Source organism: Oncorhynchus kisutch, linkage group LG27 (assembly GCF_002021735.2).
Source record: "Oncorhynchus kisutch isolate 150728-3 linkage group LG27, Okis_V2, whole genome shotgun sequence".
Lineage (NCBI taxonomy): Eukaryota > Metazoa > Chordata > Actinopteri > Salmoniformes > Salmonidae > Oncorhynchus > Oncorhynchus kisutch.
In genome coordinates, this window is record NC_034200.2 from 11,689,277 (window position 1) to 11,712,913 (window position 23,637).

The 23,637-nt window shown below is 46.0% G+C and overlaps 2 protein-coding genes across 2 annotated transcripts; one reads left to right on the forward strand and one right to left on the reverse strand.

The window, feature by feature from the left end:
* Positions 1-1,408: 1,408 nt before the first annotated feature.
* LOC109871505 (leukotriene B4 receptor 1-like) lies at positions 1,409-7,049 on the reverse strand. Its single transcript, XM_020462400.2, has 5 exons — positions 6,886-7,049; positions 3,585-4,243; positions 3,123-3,323; positions 2,951-2,994; positions 1,409-2,832 (listed from the first exon to the last, which is right to left on the reverse strand). The coding sequence occupies exons 2-5, from the start codon at positions 4,224-4,226 to the stop codon at positions 2,568-2,570; spliced, it is 1,152 nt and encodes a 383-aa protein (XP_020317989.1). The 5' UTR covers positions 4,227-4,243; positions 6,886-7,049; the 3' UTR covers positions 1,409-2,567.
* A 2,482-nt stretch (positions 7,050-9,531) lies between these two features.
* LOC109871506 (nuclear factor of activated T-cells, cytoplasmic 4-like) lies at positions 9,532-22,343 on the forward strand. The gene is made up of 13 exons (XM_020462401.2): positions 9,532-10,382; positions 11,458-11,621; positions 12,545-13,054; positions 13,135-13,310; positions 13,430-13,592; positions 19,566-19,666; positions 19,775-19,876; positions 20,059-20,246; positions 20,408-20,548; positions 20,740-20,795; positions 20,903-21,029; positions 21,182-21,877; positions 22,038-22,343. The coding sequence occupies exons 1-13, from the start codon at positions 10,202-10,204 to the stop codon at positions 22,106-22,108; spliced, it is 2,676 nt and encodes an 891-aa protein (XP_020317990.2). The 5' UTR covers positions 9,532-10,201; the 3' UTR covers positions 22,109-22,343.
* The last annotated feature ends 1,294 nt before the right edge of the window (positions 22,344-23,637 follow it).

Consider the following 23,637-nt stretch of genomic DNA (forward strand, 5'->3'; position numbering starts at 1 on the left):
CTCCTGGACAGTCTGTGGTGCAACGTGGCGTTGGTGGATGGAGCGAGACATGATGTCCCAGATGTGCTCAATTGGATTCAGGTCTGAGGAACGGGCGGGCCAGTCCATAGCATCAATGCCTTCCTCTTGCAGGAACTGCTGACACACTCCAGCCACATGAGGTCTAGCATTGTCTTGCATTAGGAGGAACCCAGGGCCAACCGCACCAGCATATGGTCTCACAAGGGGTCTGAGGATCTCATCTCGGTACCTAATGGCAGCCAGGCTACCTCTGGCGAGCACATGGAGGGCTGTGCGGCCCCCCAAAGAAATGTCACCCCACACCATGACTGACCCACCGCCAAACCGGTCATGCTGGAGGATGTTGCAGGCAGCAGAACGTTCTCCACGGCGTCTCCAGACTCACGTCTGTCACGTGCTCAGTGTGAACCTCCTTTCATCTGTGAAAAGCACAGGGTGCCAGTGGCGAATTTGCCAATCTTGGTGTTCTCTGGCAAATGCCAAACGTCCTGCACGGTGTTGGGCTGTAAGCACAACCCCCACCTGTGGACGTCGGGCCCTCATTACCACCCTCATGGAGTCTGTTTCTGACCGTTTGAGCAGACACATGCACATTTGTGGCCTGCTGGAGGTCATTTTGCAGGGCTCTGGCAGTGCTCCTCCTGCTCCTCCTTGCACAAAGGTGGAGGTAGCGGTCCTGCTGCTGCGTTGTTGCCCTCCTACGGCCTCCTCTATGTCTCCTGATGTACTGGCCTGTCTCCTGGTAGCGCCTCCATGCTCTGGACACTACACTGACAGACACAGCAAACCTTCTTGCCACAGCTCGCATTGATGTGCCATCCTGGATGAGCTGCACTACCTGAGCCACTTGTGTGGGTTGTAGACTCCGTCTCATGCTACCACTAGAGTGAAAGCACTGCCAGCATTCAAAAGTGACCAACACATCAGCCAGGAAGCATAGGAACTGAGAAGTGGTCTGTGGTCACCACCTGCAGAACCACTCCTTTATTGGGGGTGTCTTGCCTATAATTTTGGTACTTTAATTCAGTAAAGTACATATTTTTTAAATAGTTTTATAATCCTTAGCAGATTCTTATTGAAGTCACCTAACATGATCCATTAATTTGACCAATGCATTCAATTACTGTGGTGATAATATTGTTAATGGAGTCTACTTGGTCTGTAAATCAATGACATGTAGAGCTATTTTAACAAAAAAACTTCAAAATGTAGAGGGACAATGTCACGTGAAGTCTTCATAGACAGTCATTTATCGAGGACATAGGTTGCTACTCCCCCACCTAGAGTGCACCTATCAATTCTATATATTATGTAACCCTGGATTTTTAACTCAGTGTCAGAAATGTTCCTACTCAACCATGTCTCTAAAATTGTTAATAGATCAACATCAAATCAAATCACATTTTATTTGTCAGATGGACCGAATACAACAGCTGTAGACCTTACAGTGAAATGCTTACTTACAAGTTCTTAACCAACAATTTAGTATTTACTAAATTAAACTGAAGTAAAAAAAATGAAAAATAAAACATCTTGGTCAGAGCCTTGGTTACATCCACCCTGCTTGCAGAGATTTTTCGTCCCTGTGTGAATGATTATGTGAGTCGGTGGTCTCAGTCTCTGCTCTGATCCTCTCTTTGGGAAAAACCGTCTTCCATCAAGATATTTGTCGTTGGAGTCACACAGGATGACAATGTTGTCAGCTCTCACTGTGTGCTGCTCTGGCTGTGTGGTGTCTGGCTGTGTGGTGCTCCGGTTGTGTGGTGCTCCAGCTGTGTGGTGCTCCAGCTGTGTGGTGCTCTGGCTGTGTGCTGCTCCGGCTGTGTGGTGCTCCGGCTGTGTGGTGCTCCGGCTGTGTGGTGCTCCGGCTGTGTGCTGCTCTGGCTGTGTGCTGCTCTGGCTGTGTGCTGCTCTGGCTGTGCGCTGCTCTGGCTGGGTGGTGTCTGGCTGGGTGATGTCTGGCTGTGTGTTGCTCTGGCTGTGTGCTGCTCTGGCTGGGTGGTGTCTGGCTGGGTGATGTCTGGCTGTGTGCTGCTCTGGCTGTGTGGTGCTCTGGATGTGTGCTGGTCTCGCTGTGTGGTGTCTGGCTGTGTGGTGTCTGGCTGTGTGCTGCTCCGGCTGTGTGCTGCTCTGGCTGTGTGGTGTCTGGAGTGATGCTCTCCATGGGGCAGGGGTTGAGAATATGTGTTTGTGTGCTAGTGCTGTGGTTGTTGGGTGTGTGGCTGTCAACGCAGGGTGTTGAATGCCTGTGTGCAATTCAACAAACATTCAAGCGGCACAAACACTGAATTAAAGTAAAAAAGGCACATTTGACAAACACATTTACAAAAGAATTGTGGCAGAGAAGTTGGGTCTAGTGAGAAACTTGTGTCTCACATGAGGTGCACTGGATATTGTAGGGATTGTTTCAGATGGTCCCATATGCAAGTAGAGGAGCAGATCTATATAGCAATACACATTTTTTTTAAGAAGTCTGTGTGCAGGAGTGCATCGTCATGATGAGTGGATATCATGTGCAGTGCAACCCTGCATATGAGTGTCTATTTTCATTTCATCATAGCATTGCCCCCAGTGCTGCTGAAAGACAATGTCTCTTTGAGTCTTTTTCCCTCCCTGTCCCTGGTTGTCTGCTGGCCCTTCCTTATCCCAGTGTCCAGAGATGTCCCTTCAAAGAGGCGAGCCATGAAGGCCATGCCGTTCTCTCTGATGTAGGACTTCCCAGCGAATGTGTAGAGAATAGGGTTGGCACAGCTGCTGATGAAGGCCAGAGCGGAGGTCACAGCACGACTGGACTGCCATATTATATATAGTCTGCAGAGGGAGGGATGCAGTTCATGTTGCCATTAGTCTTTTTACTATCATTGTATGGTGGTGCTTATGTTATATTAAAATGGAAGGGGAAATGTTGGGTCAGTTGGTGAGCACTTACCTCTTTTTTGTTGCTGAATCGTCTTTCAAATGCTCAGCCACAACCTAGGAGAAGCAACCACAGAGCAAAACCTTTCCTTCATTCCTTCACTGTAAAATAGCACAACTTCCTGTGCTGCTCACCACATTCTGAGTGAAACGTCAAAATTAACCAATCCCTTATGATTACACACCTGTATTATGTTGATGACGTGATAGGGCAACCAGAAGATGGCAAACATCACAACGATGGCCAGGATGAGATTCTCACTGCGGACCTTGCGATGGAATTTGGTCTGTCTGAGGCGTCTCAGGATGCAGACGTAGCTGCTCACTATAATCCCGTACGGAACCAGGAATCCCACTACAGTCTCAAAGGTGTACTGGAACACCAACTGAACATGAAAAATGAGGTAACGATTAACTGCTCACATGTAGTGATAGCATAGTGGAATACCAGGCGTATTTGAACATGAATGAGTCTGTCATAACAAGATCTCGAGCAAAAATGTAGGATTGGTTAGGATTTATGGTTTTAGTAGTCATATCATGACCGTACCTGTATCAACATAAATAACAATGCACTTAAACCAGAACAATATATTATGTACCTAACTCCACTATTAACTTAATATTCACTTATCTCTTAAACTTACATGTTGAGGCATTCTGTGATCTGAGGCACAAACCCGTTGGGTTTTGTTCTGTTCGTTACGATCATCCCTCTGCTCCCTGAACACCAGAGCTGGGATAGCCATGAAGAACACCAGGACCCAGAGCACAACTATTGCCCGCACTACCATCTTCTTGCTGGCCAGGGCCGCTACCCGCTGGGGCCAAACCACTGCCACCAGCCTGTGCAGGCTCATCAGCGTGATGAGGAAGATGGAGGCATACATGTTCGTGTTGCACAGGTAAAACACCCCCTTGCACATGTAGGTGCCAAAGTCCCAGTTCCGCCTAGCCAAATAGATGATGAAGAAGATGGTGAGGCACATGAGGGAGCCGTCGGCGCACGCCAGGTTGAGGATGAGGATGGTGGTGACGGAGCGTCGGCGGGCACGGGCCAGGATACTCCAGATGATGAAGAGGTTCCCTGGAACGCCGAGGAGGAAGACCAGGCCCAGGATGAGGGCCCCAATGGCTGTGGTGGCGTTGTTACTCACAACGCTGGGATCCTCAACAGTGCTGTTCGAGAACAGGACATTGATCTCATCTTTGATCTCTGTGTCATTGAAGACATCAAGGAAGGAGATGGATGAGTCGGAAGAACGAAGGAAGTCACTGTCATTGGCCATTGGGATTGTTATTGATTCTGAGGGAGAGAGGTGAACAGAGAGAAAGAGAAAGAGTCATACAGTGCCTTGCGAAAGTATTCGGCCCCCTTGAACTTTGCGACCTTTTGCCACATTTCAGGCTTCAAACATAAAGATATAAAACTGTATTTTTTTTCTGAAGAATCAACAACAAGTGGGACACAATCATGAAGTGGAACGACATTTATTGGATATTTCAAACTTTTTTAACAAATCAAAAACAGAAAAATTGGGCGTGCAAAATTATTCAGCCCCTTTACTTTCAGTGCAACAAACTCTCTCCAGAAGTTCAGTGAGGATCTCTGAATGATCCAATGTTGACCTAAATGACTAATGATGATAAATACAATCCCACCTGTGTGTAATCAAGTCTCCGTATAAATGCAAATGATAGTCTCAGAGGTCCGTTAAAAGCGCAGAGAGCATCATGAAGAACAAGGAACACACCAGGCAGGTCCGAGATACTGTTGTGAAGAAGTTTAATACCGGATTTGGATACAAAAAGATTTCCCAAGCTTTAAACATCCCAAGGAGCACTGTGCAAGCGATAATATTGAAATGGAAGGAGTATCAGACCACTGCAAATCTACCAAGACCTGGCCGTCCCTCTAAACTTTCAGCTCATACAAGGAGAAGACTGATCAGAGATGCAGCCAAGAGGCCCATGATCACTCTGGATGAACTGCAGAGATCTACAGCTGAGGTGGGAGACTCTGTCCATAGGACAACAATCAGTCGTATATTGCACAAATCTGGCCTTTATGGAAGAGTGGCAAGAAGAAAGCCATTTCTTAAAGATATCCATAAAAAGTGTTGTTTAAAGTTTGCCACAAGCCACCTGGGAGACACACCAAACATGTGGAAGAAGGTGCTCTGGTCAGATGAAACCAAAATTGAACTTTTTGGCAACAATGCAAAACGTTATGTTTGGCGTAAAAGCAACACAGCTCATCACTCTGAACACACCATCCCCACTGTCAAACATGGTGGTGGCAGCATCATGGTTTGGGCCTGCTTTTCTTCAGCAGGGACAGGGAAGATGGTTAAAATTGATGGGAAGATGGATGGAGCCAAATACAGGACCATTCTGGAAGAAAACCTGATGGAGTCTGCAAAAGACCTGAGACTGGGACGGAGATTTGTCTTCCAACAAGACAATGATCCAATACATAAAGCAAAATCTACAATGGAATGGTTCAAAAATAAACATATCCAGGTGTTATAATGGCCAAGTCAAAGTCCAGACCTGAATCCAATCGAGAATCTGTGGAAAGAACTGAAAACTGCTGTTCACAAATGCTCTCCATCCAACCTCACTGAGCTCGAGCTGTTTTGCAAGGAGGAATGGGAAAGAATTTCGGTCTCTCGATGTGCAAAACTGATAGAGACATACCCCAAGCGACTTACAGCTGTAATCGCAGCAAAAGGTGGCGCTACAAAGTATTAACTTAAGGGGGCTGAATAATTTTGCACGTCCAATTTTTCAGTTTTTCATTTGTTAAAAAAGTTTGAAATATCCAATAAATGTCGTTCCACTTCATGATTGTGTCCCACTTGTTGTTGATTCTTCACAAAAAAATACAGTTTTATATCTTTATGTTTGAAGCCTGAAATGTGGCAAAAGGTTGCAAAGTTCAAGGGGGACGAATACTTTCGCAAGGCACTGTATATAGTACTATTTGGGTGAAATTCGACCTGTTCTTATGAAGCTTGGATTTGGGAAGTGGCATCGAGCTTGATCTTCGAACCCAAGTTAGGTGGATTGTTTTGCATATTACATATTGTTTGCACCAATTGAATCCAAGTGCCAAAGGGTTGGACTATGTTTTGATTTGGGATTGGAGATACATAGCTCTCTCTATCTCCTATTACTCTTCTCTCCTTGCGGTAGACAATGTTTTTGCAGCACACATAAAATGTGATGCCACTGAATCAGGCAAGCAAATATTCACATTAGGCCTCCTGGCCAACAGTACACTGGCAGAGCACTGAGACGGCATGCTAAAACATGCCAAATGTTAACACTGCTCCTTCGAAAGACTCTCTCTTTCTCTCACAATACTCAACATTGGCACAATCCCATCCTCCTATCATCAAAGGCATTGTACTTGTCTTCCTCCATCCTGTAAGTTCTGTTTCTAACTTTCTGTCAAGCTATGCAGAGGAAGGACACCAAATAGTGGTTCACAGAAGTGGAAATCGTGCCAATCACACTAATTTGACAGGCTATTAACAGGCTATTTAGTGTCTTTCAAAAGCAGATCAGTGTAGAGATGTGTAAACATGAGGAACCAAGGCAGAGTTAGGTCAACAGCAAGGAACACAGAACCACACAGAGACAGGAAGGGCTCACCAACACATGGAGAAGAGTGGGAGAGAGGAGACAGAGAGAGATGGAACTTGATGCAATGAGAAAATACATGAAGAAAAGAGGAAAGAAATGTAAAAGTTTTGTAAAGGAATGAAAAGAGAATGGGAAATGAATGAGGAACGATTAAAGAGATATGGAGAGAGAGAGAGAAAGAGAGAGAAAGAGAGAGAGAGAGGGAGAGAGAGAGAGCGAGACAGAAAATGACAATGAGCATACAATGATAATACAGTATGTGCCAGATAAAAGTTCAGGAGATTTGCAGCCACTCACCTTATTAACCAATTAAGCATTTAGAAGATGATGAAGATGATGATAAAGAGCAATGGATCTGAGTAGGGCATGTATTATGTGGTGGGATCAGTTTTCTATTTTTCTATGCTCTCTTTTTGTTTCTCTTTTCTGGCAGCTCGTATCCCAATCCCTCTCTCTTTCTGACAGTCTATGTTCTTCTTTACAACTGCTTTCCCTGATATTGTGCTGCCCCACGCTGTGAGGGGCAAGAGAGGTGTGTCCTAACACACTCTCTCTCTCTCTCTCTCTCTCTCTCTCTCTCTCTCTCTCTCTCTCTCTCTCTCTCTCTCTCTCTCTCTCTCTCTCTCTCTCTCTCTCTCTCTCTCTCTCTCTCTCTCTCTCTCTCTCTCTCATATTTTTTTAACCTTTATTTAACTAGGCAAGTCAGTTAAGAACAAATTCTTATTTACAATGACAGCCAACCCCAGCCCAGACCCAGACAACGCTGGACCAAATGTGCACCGCACTATGGGACTCCCAATCATGGCCAGTTGTGATACAGCCTGGAATCAAACCAGGGTCTGTAGTGACACCTCTAGTACTCAGATGCAGTGACTTAGACCACTGCGCCACTCGGAAACCCAAATGATACTTAATCTGCTAGTGAAATGTAATAACAATTATGTTATTATGCTTGCAAAATTTGTTTAAAAAACAATTGCTGTACAAATTGTTACAATCTTTAAACATTTCCCATTCTCATCCATCACAGTGGATATTTCTGTATCCCCAGGGTACCTATAAGAGTGTGTTGATGACGCAAACATACCATTTTCACAACCATGATCCACCAAAACCACACAAGCGCAAACATGTACACAGAGAGAGTATTAGACACTAATCACACACATGCACACACTTGCACACAGAGCTCTGACACTTACCCAAGAATGTTGGTTATTTCCGGGGTAGGGCACAAGGTAAAAAGAGGACAGCAGAAGCAGAGACGGAAAGTTAAGGAGTGAGTGAAAAATGATACTCCCTTGTCCAGGTACATAAAGACATGGACCTCACCATCACACACACATTTGATTTCTTCAGAACTGACAGTTGTCAGTTCCTGTCTAACACACTCACCACCAAAACATGCATCCAGTCACTCTCTTTTCTGATTTTAGCTCTGTCGTTGAAATATAAATGTATTATCATAAACACTTCCTTCCCCCTGGTGTTTGGATACACTGAATATATGATTTGAGTTATTAGCAGACACTCTTATCCAGAGCAACTAGGGTTAAGTGCTTTGCTCAAGGACACATCAACAGATTTTGTTTAACATATATGGCTCAGGGATTAGAACCAGTGACCTTTTGGTTACTGGCCCAACTCTCTTAACCACTAGGCTACCTGCCACACTCTTTCATCTCCTATACCTCTCAAATTCAAATCTGGACCTCGAAGTCAGTTCCAGTGCTTTTTTCATTCTTCCCCTCTAATCAGAGACTCATTTAGACCTGTGACACCTGGTGGGTGCAGTTAATTATCAGGTAGAACAAAAAAACAGCCGGTACTCCGGACCTCCAGGGTAGGATTTTAATACCCCTGTCCTGTAGTGTATATATTCCCTTTCTGGGAATGTTATGGAAAGACTGTTCCACCTTTTTACCACATGGTGGCAACATATCCACATAATTCTATCTTCCTCCGTCAATGAGTATGACATTCAACTGTTGACATCAGCTGAAACCCAGCCTGAGGATTTGACCCACATATCATCCTTCTAATTTGTAACACTCATTTGCCTCCCAAATAAAACGCTACTGATTATATCAACTCTAAAGAGCTCTTTTTTAATTTCTTGACAAAACTCCATGAAGGCCAGATAATTCTGAAAGACACCATAAACCTACTGAATTATCCCAATCCCCCCCTAATTTAAACTATAACCCTAAATAATGATCTTTAGGCAATGCTCAATCTTGATTGTGCAACAACATTCACCAAATTTAACTATCTTAATTTGGATAAAAGATTCCGGTACCCACATCCCCAAGAGTATGAACTATGGAAAGTGAGACACAAAAAAAAAGCCTCCAACTCCTGTATAGCATAATGATTGTGAGAACTGGAGGAGGGGTGAGTGATGGAGAGAAGGGGGGGGGGATAGAGAAAGAGAGGGAGGGAGCATGTTTATTTAAGCTTTTCGTCTCCCGTCTCAGACAGAGTGCAGACAGACTACAGAGGATAATCAGAAACAGATCTCGCAAGGCAAGGCGAGGAAGGGAGGAAGAGAGGGAGGGGGTGAGCCTGGGAGAGCTGGAGGAGGGACACGGAAGAGAAAGGGGGAGAGGGGTAATGGGAGGAGAAAGGGAAGAAAACAGAAGAAGGGTGGGGGCTGTCATGTAAAACACCACAGGAAACAGCCTGGCCTCTTCATGCTCTCTGAGTGACAGCGAAGCATCATTGTCCTTCTTGTGACAGAGAGCACTGGGACATTCAGTGAGGCCACAGCAGGGAGGAACAGCCCGCCAGCCAAACATCTGGCTCAAGAGGGCCAGTTCATTACTTGTATTACACTCGAGTTGATGCCATTTAAAAAGTTTGGTGATGGGGGAGGGAGGGAAGGCAGAAAACGCCTGGAAATACAAGGATGTGATGTCAAACTGTCAGAGGAAATGTATGCAATAATCTACAGTATATGCCACATAACTGATTGATTATTTATAAGAACTTGGTAAAAAATCTCAAAGCAACCAAACCTCCTCAGCTCATGGACATAAGCAGGGGGAGAGGGGAGGGGGTCTCCTTGACTGACAACCCAAATGTCCTATGGAATTCCAGTAACGGTCCAACTGTGCTGAGAAACCCACCCAAAGGCAATTAAGGGTAAAGTACTACAAAAATATTTGATACACTTCTTTTTCTGGTCGAATAGAAGAAAGGATGGCGAGAGAGCAATAGAATGAAACACTGATCTCCTGTGATGGAATAGATAGATAACGGTCCGATCGTTTACGAATTTCAAAGAACTCAACGATATAGGCTAGCCTACGCATAACATTTGTCTTCTCCAAAACTTCGAATGAAATAGATGAAGCGGTGGTCCAAAAAGATGTCTTATCGGCGGAAGACATTATAAAAAGTTACAGAGAGAGTTTCTGAGTAAGAACGACCACAAGAACGAATGTTGGACCTACCCTTGAACGTATACATTTTGCGAAAACGTCGATGTTTTTTTTTTTAAAGGACCAAGGAAAGTATTATTATTATTGGATCACACTTAGGTAGATCTCAATCTTTTCAGCCAGGGTGTTCTCTTCATCAGTCTCTCTGATTTATTCCGCGTGTTGAGGGGATGGGGGCCGCGCCGGGTTCGGGCTGGGAGGAGGGGGAGTTCGAGTTCAAGTTGGTTTTTGAGGAGGACCCGCCGCGCCAACTCCGGGGCCCATCCCCGCTGCGCAACGCGGACCAGGAGCACACCGTCGCAGGGGAGAGGACAGAGAGCTCCCTGTCGCTCCCAACGTCGAGCAATACTGGTTAGAACACTTTCTTGGATAGTGTGTGTGAATGTGTGTGACAGTGAGAGAGAGATTGACAGAGAGAGAATGACAGAAAGGGGAAAAGAAGATGGTCAATGGTTCCCAATGTTGACGCCTAATCCACACTGTAGTGATTTGTCTCTGTGTGGTGTATGTCATGAGAATTATTTAGTTTGACTTGATCTGAGTATGTTCATCATTGGTAAAAGTATGAGGCCTCCTGTTCTCTCTGCCTCTCTCTCTCTCTCTCTCTACCTGGATATAGATAAGTTATGTGTCTGGATGTAGGCCTAGTGTGTGCTTGTCTGTGTGTGGGGGATGTGTGTGTTCGTGTGTATGGAGTTGCAGTGCTGTGTATTGCATGCTTGTGCTTGCCTGTATATTGTGTGATTGTGTGTGTGTGTGTGTAAGGGCAGAATTCAATGTGGTTCTAATCAGCTGTGCGTGTGAGTGAAGTTAACAGCTGCCATCTGGATTGAAACCTCAATCTCTGTTTACCGAGCATGCACCACACCTCCCTCCCTCCGTTCTCCCTCCTTTACTTTCTCCCTCCCTCTCCTTCACCCCCTTTCTTCTAACCCCCCCTTTCAGCTTTCATACACACCCCTCTCACCCACCCACGCATCTCTTTGCCGCCCACACTGGGCATAAAATAGTCATACCACACCCTAGCCTTAAACGTACTACAGGAGAAGTTACCACGGTGCGTACTGTTCCTCTTCACTGCTGCACTAGGCTGACCAATGATCCATAATGGACACTGGACAGTGGTGGACACGGTGCTTTACAGTGACCCTAACTCCCTGGTACTGTCTACTGCACCATCACACCACAGCAGGGTAATGTGCAGTGTAATGTGCAGTTAAAACACCAGTAGGGGACATTTCCTTACTTATTTTATTACCATTCTTGAGAGTTAGGGGATACTTTTTATAGTAGTAGTTTCACTCTTCAACGTGAATGTATTTAGTCTCTACTCTCCTAACAGTGAACTCAGTAGGATACAGCTTACCATGTCAACTGTAACTGAGAGACTCCTGACACTTGTTCCACCTTTTGTGTTTGGTCACAGACAGCCACCTGGCTGCCACTCATGTAGGCCAGCCAATCGGCATCCCTACCCCACCGTCTTCTTCAGCCAGTCAAAGGGCTGGGATGCATTCCCCGCCCCCCAGGCGTGCCTTGGTGAGGGAGTTCAGCGGGACTTATGAGAGTCTTCCAGCGCGATCTGTACAAGTGAGTGGTCAGAGATGGGCCAGTTAGTCTCCTGGTCAGTGAGAGTGGGACAGAGATGCTGGAAGCCATACCTGTCCTTACAGCATGGTCCCTACTGTACATGTCTCTATTGTTAACCCTATCAGTCCCGAGACCCTGGCAAAAATCAGCTTTTCATTTTACATGACTTTCATTTATCTGCATTTCTAGCCGTTATATTTAGCCTCGCAATGAGGCGTTTTACCATTTCATTCTAAGGACAACAAGGTCTACAAGTACAACACAAAAAACATTTGACATAAACTGTCGCCTTCAAATGTCGACACAAAAAAGGTCCAAAGCAAAGCAAAAAAAATACTACTAATAATAATAATAATAATGCTGTAAGTACAGAAACTATTTTCTCAGTGGGAAATGAATATCCACCTAGTCAGTGACAACCGTGTGGAGTATGTGAGCTTTTTACGGTATAATAGACGCTATGTCCTTCAGATGTGCTATGATCTTCTATGTAGAAATACCCCTTACCATCCAACGATTCCTATGTAGCTTGTGAGAGTCATAGAGCAAAACATGTCCATGTTTCTGAGAGTCTCAGCTTTTCATAGATATGTTTAATAGTTTGTAGCTCTAACCATTCGGACTCTACAGACGTTTCTGTAAAAAGACCCGTCCCGGGACCGCCTCTGGGATCTGCCCTTGTCTCACAAACACCGCTCTAGCTTAGCCCCGGTTAATCACACAGACTAATGGTTGTTACCAACAGATGCAGAAGAAATAGACACATTCATTGGTACAAGGGGTCTGTAGCTCAAACGCACAATGTTAAAGGGGTTAGAAGTCCAAATCGTACCGGCGTTACAGTGGGACTCACTGGGTCAATGTTCTGACATATGTCTGTCTGTATGTCTGGTTTTCTCCATCTCTCTCTCTCTCTCTCCCAGGTCTCAGAGTCCCGTGTGTTGGAGTGCCCTAGCATCCAGATCACTACTATCTCTCCAGAGGATGACACTGCCCCAGCAGGAAGTAACTACTGGGACACAGGAGGTGGCTGGGAGAGGGAGCGCCTCTACCTCCCCTTACTGGACCCATTCTGCTACCGCGACGGCGGCACCGGCACTGGGTCCCTGAGCCCAAGCCCTGCCTCCAGCCCCTCTTCTCGCGGCTGGCTCAGTCCTGCGTCCAGCTGTGATTCGCTGCTAGTAGAGGAGGAGGATCTCAATGAGGTCACTTCCCATTTCTGCCTGTCGCCCTCCTCCCGGCCAACCTCCCCGGGGGGTAAGAAGCGCAGGAACTCCCCCCTGGCCTCCCCCTGCACCTCCCGCAGGAGCAGCTACTCTGAGGACCACTCCTGTAACCAGGAGGAAGGAGACTCCACCTCTCAGTCACAGGGTCCCAACAGCAGCTTTGAGCTGAGCATCCCACAGAAGACCAGGAAGACGTCACTGGAGCAGGTCAGCTGGTGGTTTGTAGATCTTAAGTTCCATAGTTTGTTTTCATGCTCAACCAGAAGTCCCTGGCTTGTGTCCTCCAGGTTTCCCCCAGGGAGGTGGAGCAAGTGCAGGCTCCAGCCCATAGCTCCCACTGCCCACTCCCAGAGCCGCTGCAGCAGAGGAGAGAGGCCCCTTCCATGGGCATGGACTACCTGTCTGTGCCCCCTGCTCTGGGCTGGGGGAGGACCAGAGCCAGCGCCCACAGCCCTCTGTTCAGGTTACACAATGTGTTTATACAGTATCCCTCAATAGTGTGTTGCCATTATTATTCTTTGGGTGGCCAGGATGTTCCCCTCAGCCCCGCCCACACATCTGACTGGTCCATTGTTCTTACAGATCCAATGCTCTGCCACCACTTGATTGGCCTCTGCCAACTCAGTTTGACCAATATGAACTGCGTATCGAGGTGCAGCCCCGCCCACACCACCGAGCCCACTACGAGACGGAGGGAAGCAGAGGAGCCGTCAAGGCATCACCAGGGGGACATCCGGTTGTTAAGGTATAATAAGTCAATTAAATTGATTATGGTTTCAATCCCAAACTAACACATACTGTATGAACTGAGTGTGCAAAACATTAAGAATACCTGCTCTTTCCATGACATAGACTGACCAGGTGAATCCAGGTGAAAGCTATGATCCCTTATTGATGTCACTTGTTAAATCCACTTCAATCAGTGTAGATGAAGGGGAGGAGACAGGTGAAAGAAGGATTTTTAAGCCTTGAGACAGTCGAGACATGGATTGTGTATGTGTGCCATTCAGAGGGTGAATGGGCAAGACAAAAGATTTAAGTGCCTTTGAACAGGGTATGGTATTAGCTTCCAGGCGCACCAGTTTGTGTCAAGAACTGCAACGCTGCTGGGTTTTTCCATGCTCAACAGTTTCCCGTGTGTATCAAGAATGGTCCACCACCCAAAGGACATCCAGACAACTTAACACAACTGTGGGAAGCATTGGAGTCAACATGGGCCAGCACCTCTTTCGCCATCTGGCCCGACGGCGCACCGCCGTACCACCACGACTGGTCCGCAGACGTAATTCCATCAGCTGTGCCTTCAACCGGCCTTTGCTGGACGTCAGAGCAGACGCTTCTACTTACCCCGGCCTGCTAACTTTAAACGCTGTGTCTCCCGCGTGCTAGCATAGCAACGACTGCCCCGCTGCTTCCCTGTTCCATCTATTGCTGTACACTGGACCCTATGATCACTTGACTACATAGCTGATGCCTTGACTACATAGCTGACTGTTCATTTAACACGGTACTCCACTTTGTTTACCTTTGTTTATCTGTCGGCCCTAGCCCCGAACTCAGGCCCTGTGTCTAGTTAACCAACCCTCTCAGCCCATTCATCGCCATTTTACCTGTTGTTGTTGTCTTAGCTGATTAGCTGTTGTTGTCTTAACCTTTGTTGTCTTAGCTAGCTCTCCCAATCAACACCTGTGATTGCTTTATGCCTCGCTTTATGTCTCTCTCAAATGTCAATATGCCTTATATATGCTCTTATACTGTTGTTTAGGATAGTTATCATTGTTTTAGTTTAATGTGGAGCCCCTAGCCACAATCAACATGCCTTAGATACCTCCTTTGTCCCATCTCCTACACATGCGGTGACCTCACCCAGTATAACCAGCATGTCCAGAGATGCAACCTCTCTTATCATTACTCAGTGCCTGGGCTTACCTCCACTGTACCCGCACCCCACCATACCCCTGTCTGCACATTATGCCCTGAATCTTTTCTACCACGCCCAGAAATCTGCTCCTTTTATTCTCTGTCCCCAACGCACTAGACAACCAGTTTTGCTAGCCTTTAGCCGTACCCTCATCCTACTCCTCCTTTGTTCCTCGGGGATGTAGAGGTTAACCTAGGCCCTGCGTGTCCCAAGGCACTCTAATTTTTTGACTTCTGTAATCGAAAAAGCCTTGGTTTCATGCATGTTAACATCAGAAGCCTCCTCCCTAAGTTTGTTTTACTCACTGCTTTAGCACACTCCGCCAACCCTGATGTCCTTGCCGTGTCTGAATCCTGGCTTAGGAAGGCCACCAAAAATTCTGAGATTTCCATACCCAACTACAACATTTTCCGTCAAGATAGAACTGCCAAAGGGGGAGGAGTTGCAATCTACTGCAGAGAAAGCCTGCAAAGTTCTGTCATACTTTCCAGGTCTCTGCCCAAACAGTTCAAGCATCTAATTTTCAAAATGAATCTCTCCAGAAATAAGTCTCTCACTGTTGCCGCCTGTTATAGACCCCCCTCAGCTCCCAGCTGTGCCCTGGACACCATATGTGAATTGATTGCCCACCATCTTCAGAGTTCGTTCTGTTAGGTAACCTATACTGGGATATGCTTAACACCCCAGAAGTACTACAATCTAAGATAGATGCCCTCAATGTCACACAAATCATCAAGGAAACCACCAGGTACAACCCTAAATCTGTAAACATGGGCACCCTCATAGATATTAGCCTGACCAACTTGTCCTCCAAATACACCTCTGCTGTTTTCAATCAGGATCTCAGTGATCACTGCCTCATTGCCTGCATCTGCCATGGGTCCGCGGTCAAACGACCACCACTCATCCCTGTTAAATGCTCCCTAAAACACTTCTGCGAGCAGGCCTTTCTAATCAACCTGGCCTGGGTATCCTGGAAGGATATTGACCTCAACCCGTCAGTCGAGGATGCCTTGTCATTCTTTAAAAGTAATTTTCTCACCAGCTTAAATAAGCATGCCCCTTTCAAAAAATGTAGAACTAATAACAGATATATATATATATATATATATATATATATATATATATATATATATATATATATATATATATATATATATATATATATATATATATAGATAGATATAGATATAGATATAGATATAGATATAGCCCTTGGTTCACTCCAGACCTGACTGCCCTTGACCAGCAAAAAAACACCCTGTGGCGGACTGCAATAGCATCGAATAGTCCCCGTGATATGCAACTGTTCAGGGAAGTCAGGAACCAATACACACAGTCAGTCAGGAAAGCAAAGGCTAGCTTTTTCAAACAGAAATTTGCAACCTGTAGCTCTTAAGTTGGGGACACTGTAAAGTCCATGGAGAACAAGAGCACCTCCTCCCAGCTGCCCACTGCACTGAGGCTAGGTAACACTGTCACCACCGATAAATCCATGATAATCTAACATTTCAATAAGCATTTCTCTATGGCTGGCCATGCTTTCCTCCTAGCTACCCCAACCCCTGCCAACAGCTCTGGACACCGCAGCTATTTGCCCGAGCCTCCCCAGATTCTCCTTCACCCAAATCCAGATCGCAGATGTTCTGAAAGAGCTGCAAAACCTACATATCAGCTGGGCTAGACAATCTGGACCCTCTCTTTCTAAAATTATCTGCCGCCATTGTTGCAACCCCTATTACCAGTTTGTTCAACCTCTCTTTCGTATCATCCAAGATCCCTAAAGATTGGAAAGCTGCCGCGGTCATTCCCCTCTTTAAAGGGGGTGATACTCTAGACCCAAACTGTTATAGACCTATATCCATCCTGCCCTGCCTTTCTAAAGTCTTTGAAAGCCAAGTTAATAAACAGATCACTGACCATTTTGATTGTCATCGTACCTTCTCCGCTGTGCAATCCGGTTTCCGAGCTGGTCATGGGTTCACCTCAGCCACGCTCAAGGTACTAAATGATATCATAACCGCCATCGATAAAAAACCTTACTGTGCAGCCGTCTTCATCGACCTGGCTAAGGCTTTCGACTCTGTCAATCAACGTATTCTTATCGTCAGACTCAATAGCCTTGGTTTCTCAAATTACTGCCTCGCCTGGTTCACCTACTTCGCAGACAGAGTTCAGTGTGTCAAATCGGAGGGCCTGTTGTCCGGACCTCTGGCAGTCTCTATGGGGGTATCACAGGGTTCAATTCTCGGGCCAACTCTTTTCTTTGTATATATCAACAATGTCGCTCTTGCTGCGGGTGATTCCCTGATCCAGAAAATCACATTGTAGCATTTTTTATGAATTTATTTGCAAATTATGGTGGAAAATAAGTATTTGGTCAATAACAAACGTTTATCTCAATACTTTGTTATATACCCTTTGTTGGCAATGACAGAGGTCAAACGTTTTCTGTAAGTCTTCACAAGGTTTTCACACACTGTTGCTGGTATTTTGGCCCATTCCTCCATGCAGGTCTCCTCTAGAGCAGTGATGTTTTGGGGCTGTTGCTGGGCAACATGGACTTTCAACTCCCTCCAAAGATCTTCTATGGGGTTGAGATCTGGAGACTGGGTAGGCCACTCCACGACCTTGAAATGCTTCTTACAAAGCCACTCCTTCGTTGCCCGGGCGGTGTGTTTGGGATCATTGTCATGCTGAAAGACCCAGCCACGTTTCATCTTCAATGCCCTTGCTGATGGAAGGAGGTTTTCACTCAAAATCTCACGATACATGGCCCCATTCATTCTTTCCTTTACACGGATCAGTCGTCCTGGTCCCTTTGCAGAAAAACAGACCCAAAGCATGATGTTTCCACCCCCATGCTTCACAGTAGGTATGGTGTTCTTTGGATGCAACTCAGCATTCTTTGTCCTCCAAACAAGACGAGTTGAGTTTTTACCAAAAAGTTCTATTTTGGTTTCATCTGACCATATCAAATTCTCCCAATCTTCTTCTGGATCATCCAAATGATCTCTAGCAAACTTCAGACGGGCCTGGACATGTACTGGCTTAAGCAGGGGGACACATCTGGCACTGCAGGATTTGAGTCCCTGGCGGCGTAGTGTGTTACTCATGGTAGGCTTTGTTACTTCCATTTCCTAATAATTGCTCCCACAGTTGATTTCTTCAAACCAAGCTGCTTACCTATTGCAGATTCAGTCTTCCCAGCCTGGTGCAGGTCTACAATTTTGTTTCTGGTGTCCTTTGACAGCTCTTTGGTCTTGGCCATAGTGGAGTTTGGAGTGTGACTGTTTGAGGTTGTGGACAGGTGTCTTTTATACTGATAACAAGTTCAAACAGGTGCCATTAATACAGGTAACGAGTGGAGGACAGAGGAACCTCGTAAAGAAGAAGTTACAGGTCTGTGAGAGCCAGAAATCTTGCTTGTTTGTAGGTGACCAAATACTTATTTTCCAACATAATTTGCTAATTAATTCATGAATAAAAAAATCCTACAATGTGATTTTCTGGATTTTTTCCCCTAATTTTGTCTGTCATAGTTGAAGTGTACCTATGATGAAAATTACAGGCCTCTCTCGTTTTTTTAAAGTGGAAGAACTTGCACAATTGGTGGCTGACTAAATACTATTTTGCCCCACTGTATACCTAGGTGTCTGGCTAGACTGTAAACTCTCCTTCCAGACTCATATCAAACATCTCCAATCCAAAATCAAATCTAGAATCGGCTTTCTATTTCGCAACAAAGCTTCCTTCACTCACGCCGCCAAACTTACCCTAGTAAAACTGACTATCCTACCGATCCTCGAGTTCGGCGATGTCATCTACAAAATAGCTTCCAATACTCTACTCAGCAAATTGGATGCAGTTTATCACAGTGCCATCCGTTTTGTTACCAAAGTGCCTTATACCACCCACCACTGCGACCTGTATGCTCTAGTCGGCTGGCCCTCGCTACATATTCGTTGCCAGACCCACTGGCCCCAGGTCATCTATAAGTCTATGCTAGGTAAAGCTCCGCCTTATCTCAGCTCACTGGTCACGATAGCAACACCCACCCACAGCACGCGCTCCAGCAGGTATATCTCACTGGTCATCCCCAAAGCCAACACCTCCTTTGGTCGCCTTTCCTTCCAGTTCTCTGCTGCCAGTGACTGGAACAAATTGCAAAAATCGCTGAATCTGTAGACTTACATTTCCCTCACTAACTTTAAGCATCAGCTATCTGAGCAGCTAACCGATCGCTGCAGCTGCACATAGTCCATCTGTAAATAACCCACCCAGTCTACCTACCTCATCCCCATATTGTTTTTATTTACTTTGCTGCTCTTTTGCACACCAGTATCACTATTTACACACCATCATCTGCTCATCATCATCTGCTCATCTATCACTCCAGTGTTAGTCTGCTAAATTGTAATTACTTTGCTACTATGGCCTATTTATTGCCTTACCTTCTCATGCCATTTGCACACACTGTATATAGACTTTCTTTTTTTCTATTTTGTTATTGACTGTACGCTTGTTTATTCCATGTGTAATTCTGTTGTTGTTTGTGTCGCACTGCTTTGCTTTATCTTGGCCAGCTTCCCTGGTTAAATAAAGGTGAAATAAAAATAAAAAAATAAAATAAAATCCCTGTAGAACGCTTTCGACACCTTGTAGTCCATTCCCCGACGAACTGAGGCTGTTCTGAGGGCAAAACGGGGGTTGCAACTCAATATTAGGAAGGTGTTCTTAATTTTTTGTACCCTCAGTATATATCTAAACAATAACTCTCTTTTCTGCCTCTCCCAGCTGACTGGGTACACAGAGAGACAGCCGCTCTCTTTGCAGGTGTTTGTGGGAACAGCTGATGACAGGTCCATCCGGCCTCATCCTTTCTATCAGATTCACAGGTAGGCGACCGTGCGACAATACTACAGTGAATCTGTGATTGTATGTGCCTCCTCAGTGTTTTGGTGTGTTTTTGTATTTATTGTAAAAGCGTTTCTTCTGATCCTCAGGGTGACAGGGAAGATGGTGGGCACTGCCAGTCAGGAGAGCGTCCAAGCTGGCACCAAAATACTGGACATCCCCCTCAACCCAGATACCAACATGACTGCGCTGTGAGTAACAGAGAAACAAAGAGAATGGACACAAAAGGTTTATATGGAGTAACAGAGTAGGCAGAAAGAGTAGCTTTCCTGTGTATGTATATGTGTGTGTACTAAGTAAGTGTGTAGATGGTATTTTGTACGGTGTGAGTGTGTGTCTATGTGGCGAATAAGACAGCCTTTCTGTCTCTCAGCATTGACTGTGCTGGCATTCTGAAGCTGAGGAACTCGGACATCGAGCTGAGGAAAGGAGAGACGGACGTAGGGAGGAAGAACACGCGTGTGCGCCTCGTGTTCCGTACCCACCTCCCCCTGGCCCCTCACGTGGCCCCGCCTGGACGGGTGCTGGCCCTGCAGGTCGCCTCCCTTCCTATAGAGTGCTGTGAGTAGCCAGCCAACAATCACAGTCAACTCTCCCTGTCCTGACACTTTCTTTGAGTTTGTATTTTGACAAGGTATCATATTTATCAATATTCTAGCGAATCATCTGTCTTCTCTCTCTGTGTGTCTCTCTCTCTCTCTCCTCTCAATCTCTCTCCTCAGCCCAGCGCTCTGCTCAGGAGCTGCCAGTGGTGGAGTCAGTCAGTCTTACATCCTGCTCTGTGGAAGGAGGGGAGGAGCTACTGTTGGGTGGGTCTAACTTCCTGCCCATGTCCAGAGTGCTTTTTATGGAAAGAGGGACAGGTAATGACGTGTGTGTGTGTGTGTGTGTGTGTGTGTGTGTGTGTGTGTGTGTGTGTGTGTGTGTGTGTGTGTGTGTGTGTGTGTGTGTGTGTGTGTGTGTGTGTGTGTGTAATCATGATTGTGTACAATTCTTCAATGTTCAATGTGCACCATCCATTAAATAAGGTATAATTTATATCCTTATTTACCAGATGGAAAGCAACAGTGGGAAGAGGAGGCACATGTTGACCGTGACAACAGTAGTGAGGTAAATCATCTGTTTCTGGGTGTATGTGTGTTTGAGTGTGCGAGCATAAGTGTTCATGCACATGTACGAGAATTGTAATGTACATTGTTCATGTTGTCCTCCCCCAGTGCTTGCTGTGTGTGCGAGTTCCAGCCTATAGCGACCTCTCAGTGAGCCGCCCAGTATCTGTGTGCCTTTACGTCTCCAACGGGAAGAGAAAAAGGAGCAGCACTCACTGTTTCAAGTACCTGCCGGGTGAGTCTCGCCTCACTTCATCCATCAGCCTCTCAGCTGAGACTGGAACTATCTTTGTTGTTTTTGGTTCATTTTGAACAATTCATCTCCATGGTATTTATCTACGTGGTCAGGGACCAGACTACATATTACCACTTATTTTTCACCCTCAGTCATGTTTAAAGAGGAGGACCCTCTGCTGTCGCATCCCTCTGCCTTGCCCCTGGAGGGGGTGACACTCTGCTCCATGAGGGGGCCCAGCAGGGTGGACAGCGGTGTGCACCGGGGGAATGATCCCATGCTCGAGGAGGGAGGACTGGCCTTCCACCTTCCCCCCTACCCTTCAGCCTGCTCTCCCCCCTACCCCGGCCAGAGCTACCAGGAGTACTGCCACAAGCCGGAAACTGTGGAGGAGAGCAGAGGTTCTCTGTCGGAGAGACACCCCAGCTTTGAGAACTTGGAGCTGGGCTTCACTGAGCTACTGCCTCCCTTTTACCCCAGAGTCCCCCAGCCTCCCTCCCCCTCCCCTTGGCTGGACTCCCCATACCTGTCCTCTTCCCCCTCTCCCTCCCACTCCTCCTCTCTGAGTCCCTTCCCCTCCAGCAGCCCCATCTCCTCCTCCCCTCGTCCCCCCATGACTACCTCTCCCTTCCCCCACTACCCCTACCCTCATGAGGTCTGCCCCTCGCCTCCTTCCAACCCTAGCCCATATCAGGACTTCTACCCACCACCGTACTCCCACTATGAGGTATGGGACCACCAGGGCAGGGGACCTGGGGAAAGGGAAGCTCAGGCTGGACCTAAAATGCAGGAGAGCCCCCTGGAATTTGCCAGCTCATCATCCTTTCACCACATTACATTAGAGGAAGGTGAGAAGTTTGTGGGAGGTTCTCATTGGTGTTGATCTCCATCGTTACAACAGTAACAATACATTTGTACCATGTTTGTTTGTATAGATGTATTGATACAGTATACAGCATGAATTCATATATAAATGTCTGACTTGTTTCTGTGTCTTTTTGCCTGCAGTGAATGAGTTCATAGGAGAAGACATCAGATCCTTCCATTCGGGCTCACAGATGGACAGCCAACCGGGATGACAAGCTCCGTACTGTCCTGTCTTGTTCTGTTTTTATAGTATGAAGTGCGTTATTGATATCATATCACACCTTTTCCTATGCACTTGGTTTCTGACGTATTGCTCAATTATGGCAATACTGAATGGGGATTAAATAAAAGGGCACGGTTGTAAGTATGATCGAAGGTCACTGTTACAGTTTATATAAGGGAGACTAATGTTTTTAACCTGTTTTCAATATAAATTATACAAGTAAATGTCTGTTATGGGTCTGTTTGTGTATATAGCTTTAGTGTGCTTGTGTGTGCTTGAATAGATTGCCTTTCTCTCCACCTGGGAGTCTAATATCTGTTATCACTGGAGCTAAATAAATGTAGCTCTGTCCAAAGCCCCTTGGTTGAGTGGCCCGAGTGAATACAGTCTGGACAGTATGGAGGAGGGTAATTGTTTCAGAGACGCTGTAGAAGGACAGATATCCAGCCCTGTGATCCAGGTACAACCCTACCCTACTACAGGACTCAGGGCCAGGGGCAGGTAGTTTAGTCTCTATGTTGTTATGTAGGGAACTACAGGCTTCTTTGGTGCAAAGTAAACCCCAGTACTTATCATTGAGGTCAAACTGGGCTTCTGGACCAAAGCCCATCCTGCTGACGTTGTTGTAAGAGACTGCTATGTAGGCCTTCTTCCCTCTCCACTCTAGCTCCCAGTTAAAGTGGGCCCCAGATAGACCATTCTTACACAGCACCTGGAGAATGTGGAACCTCTCTGGATGGTTGAGGCACAGTTTGGGTCCCTTCATTGTCACTTCCTGGTCTCCCTCAGTCAGGTGGAGGTTGTAGAATACTGTGTTTGGCTTTAGTGTGAGCTGACAGGAATCTGTGGAGAGAGGAGAGGGAGAAAACAGAGCAGATATAATTAGGATGTGTGATTGGTGTAGAATAGACCTTACCTTGTGCGATAACATAAATGTACAGTCGTGGCCAAACGTTTTGAGAATGACACAAATATACATTTTCACATAGTCTGGTGCCTCAGTTTGTATGATGGAAATTTGCATATACTCCAGAATGTTATGAAGAGTGATCAGATGAATTGCAATTAATTGCAAAGTCCTCTTTGCCATCCAAATGAACTGAATCGCCCAAAAACATTTCCACTGCATTTCAGCCCTGCAACAAAAGGACCAGCTGACATCATGTCATCAAGGCTGGAGATCACTCTGTCATGCTGATTGAGTTCGAATAACAGACTGGAAGCTTCAAAAGGAGGGTGGTGCTTGGAATCATTGTTCTTCCTCTGTCAACCATGGTTATCTGCAAGGAAACACGTGCCGTCATCATTGCTTTGCACAAAAAGGGCTTCACAGGCAAGGATATTGCTGCCAGTAAGACTGCACCTAAATCAACCATTTATCGGATCATCAAGAACTTCAAGGAGAGCAGTTCAATTGTTGTGAAGAAGGCTTCAGGGCGCCCAAGAAAGTCCAGCAAGCGCCAGCATTTTAAGCAAGCGCCAGCACTCTAAGTGCTGGTGTTGAATATTTTACATATC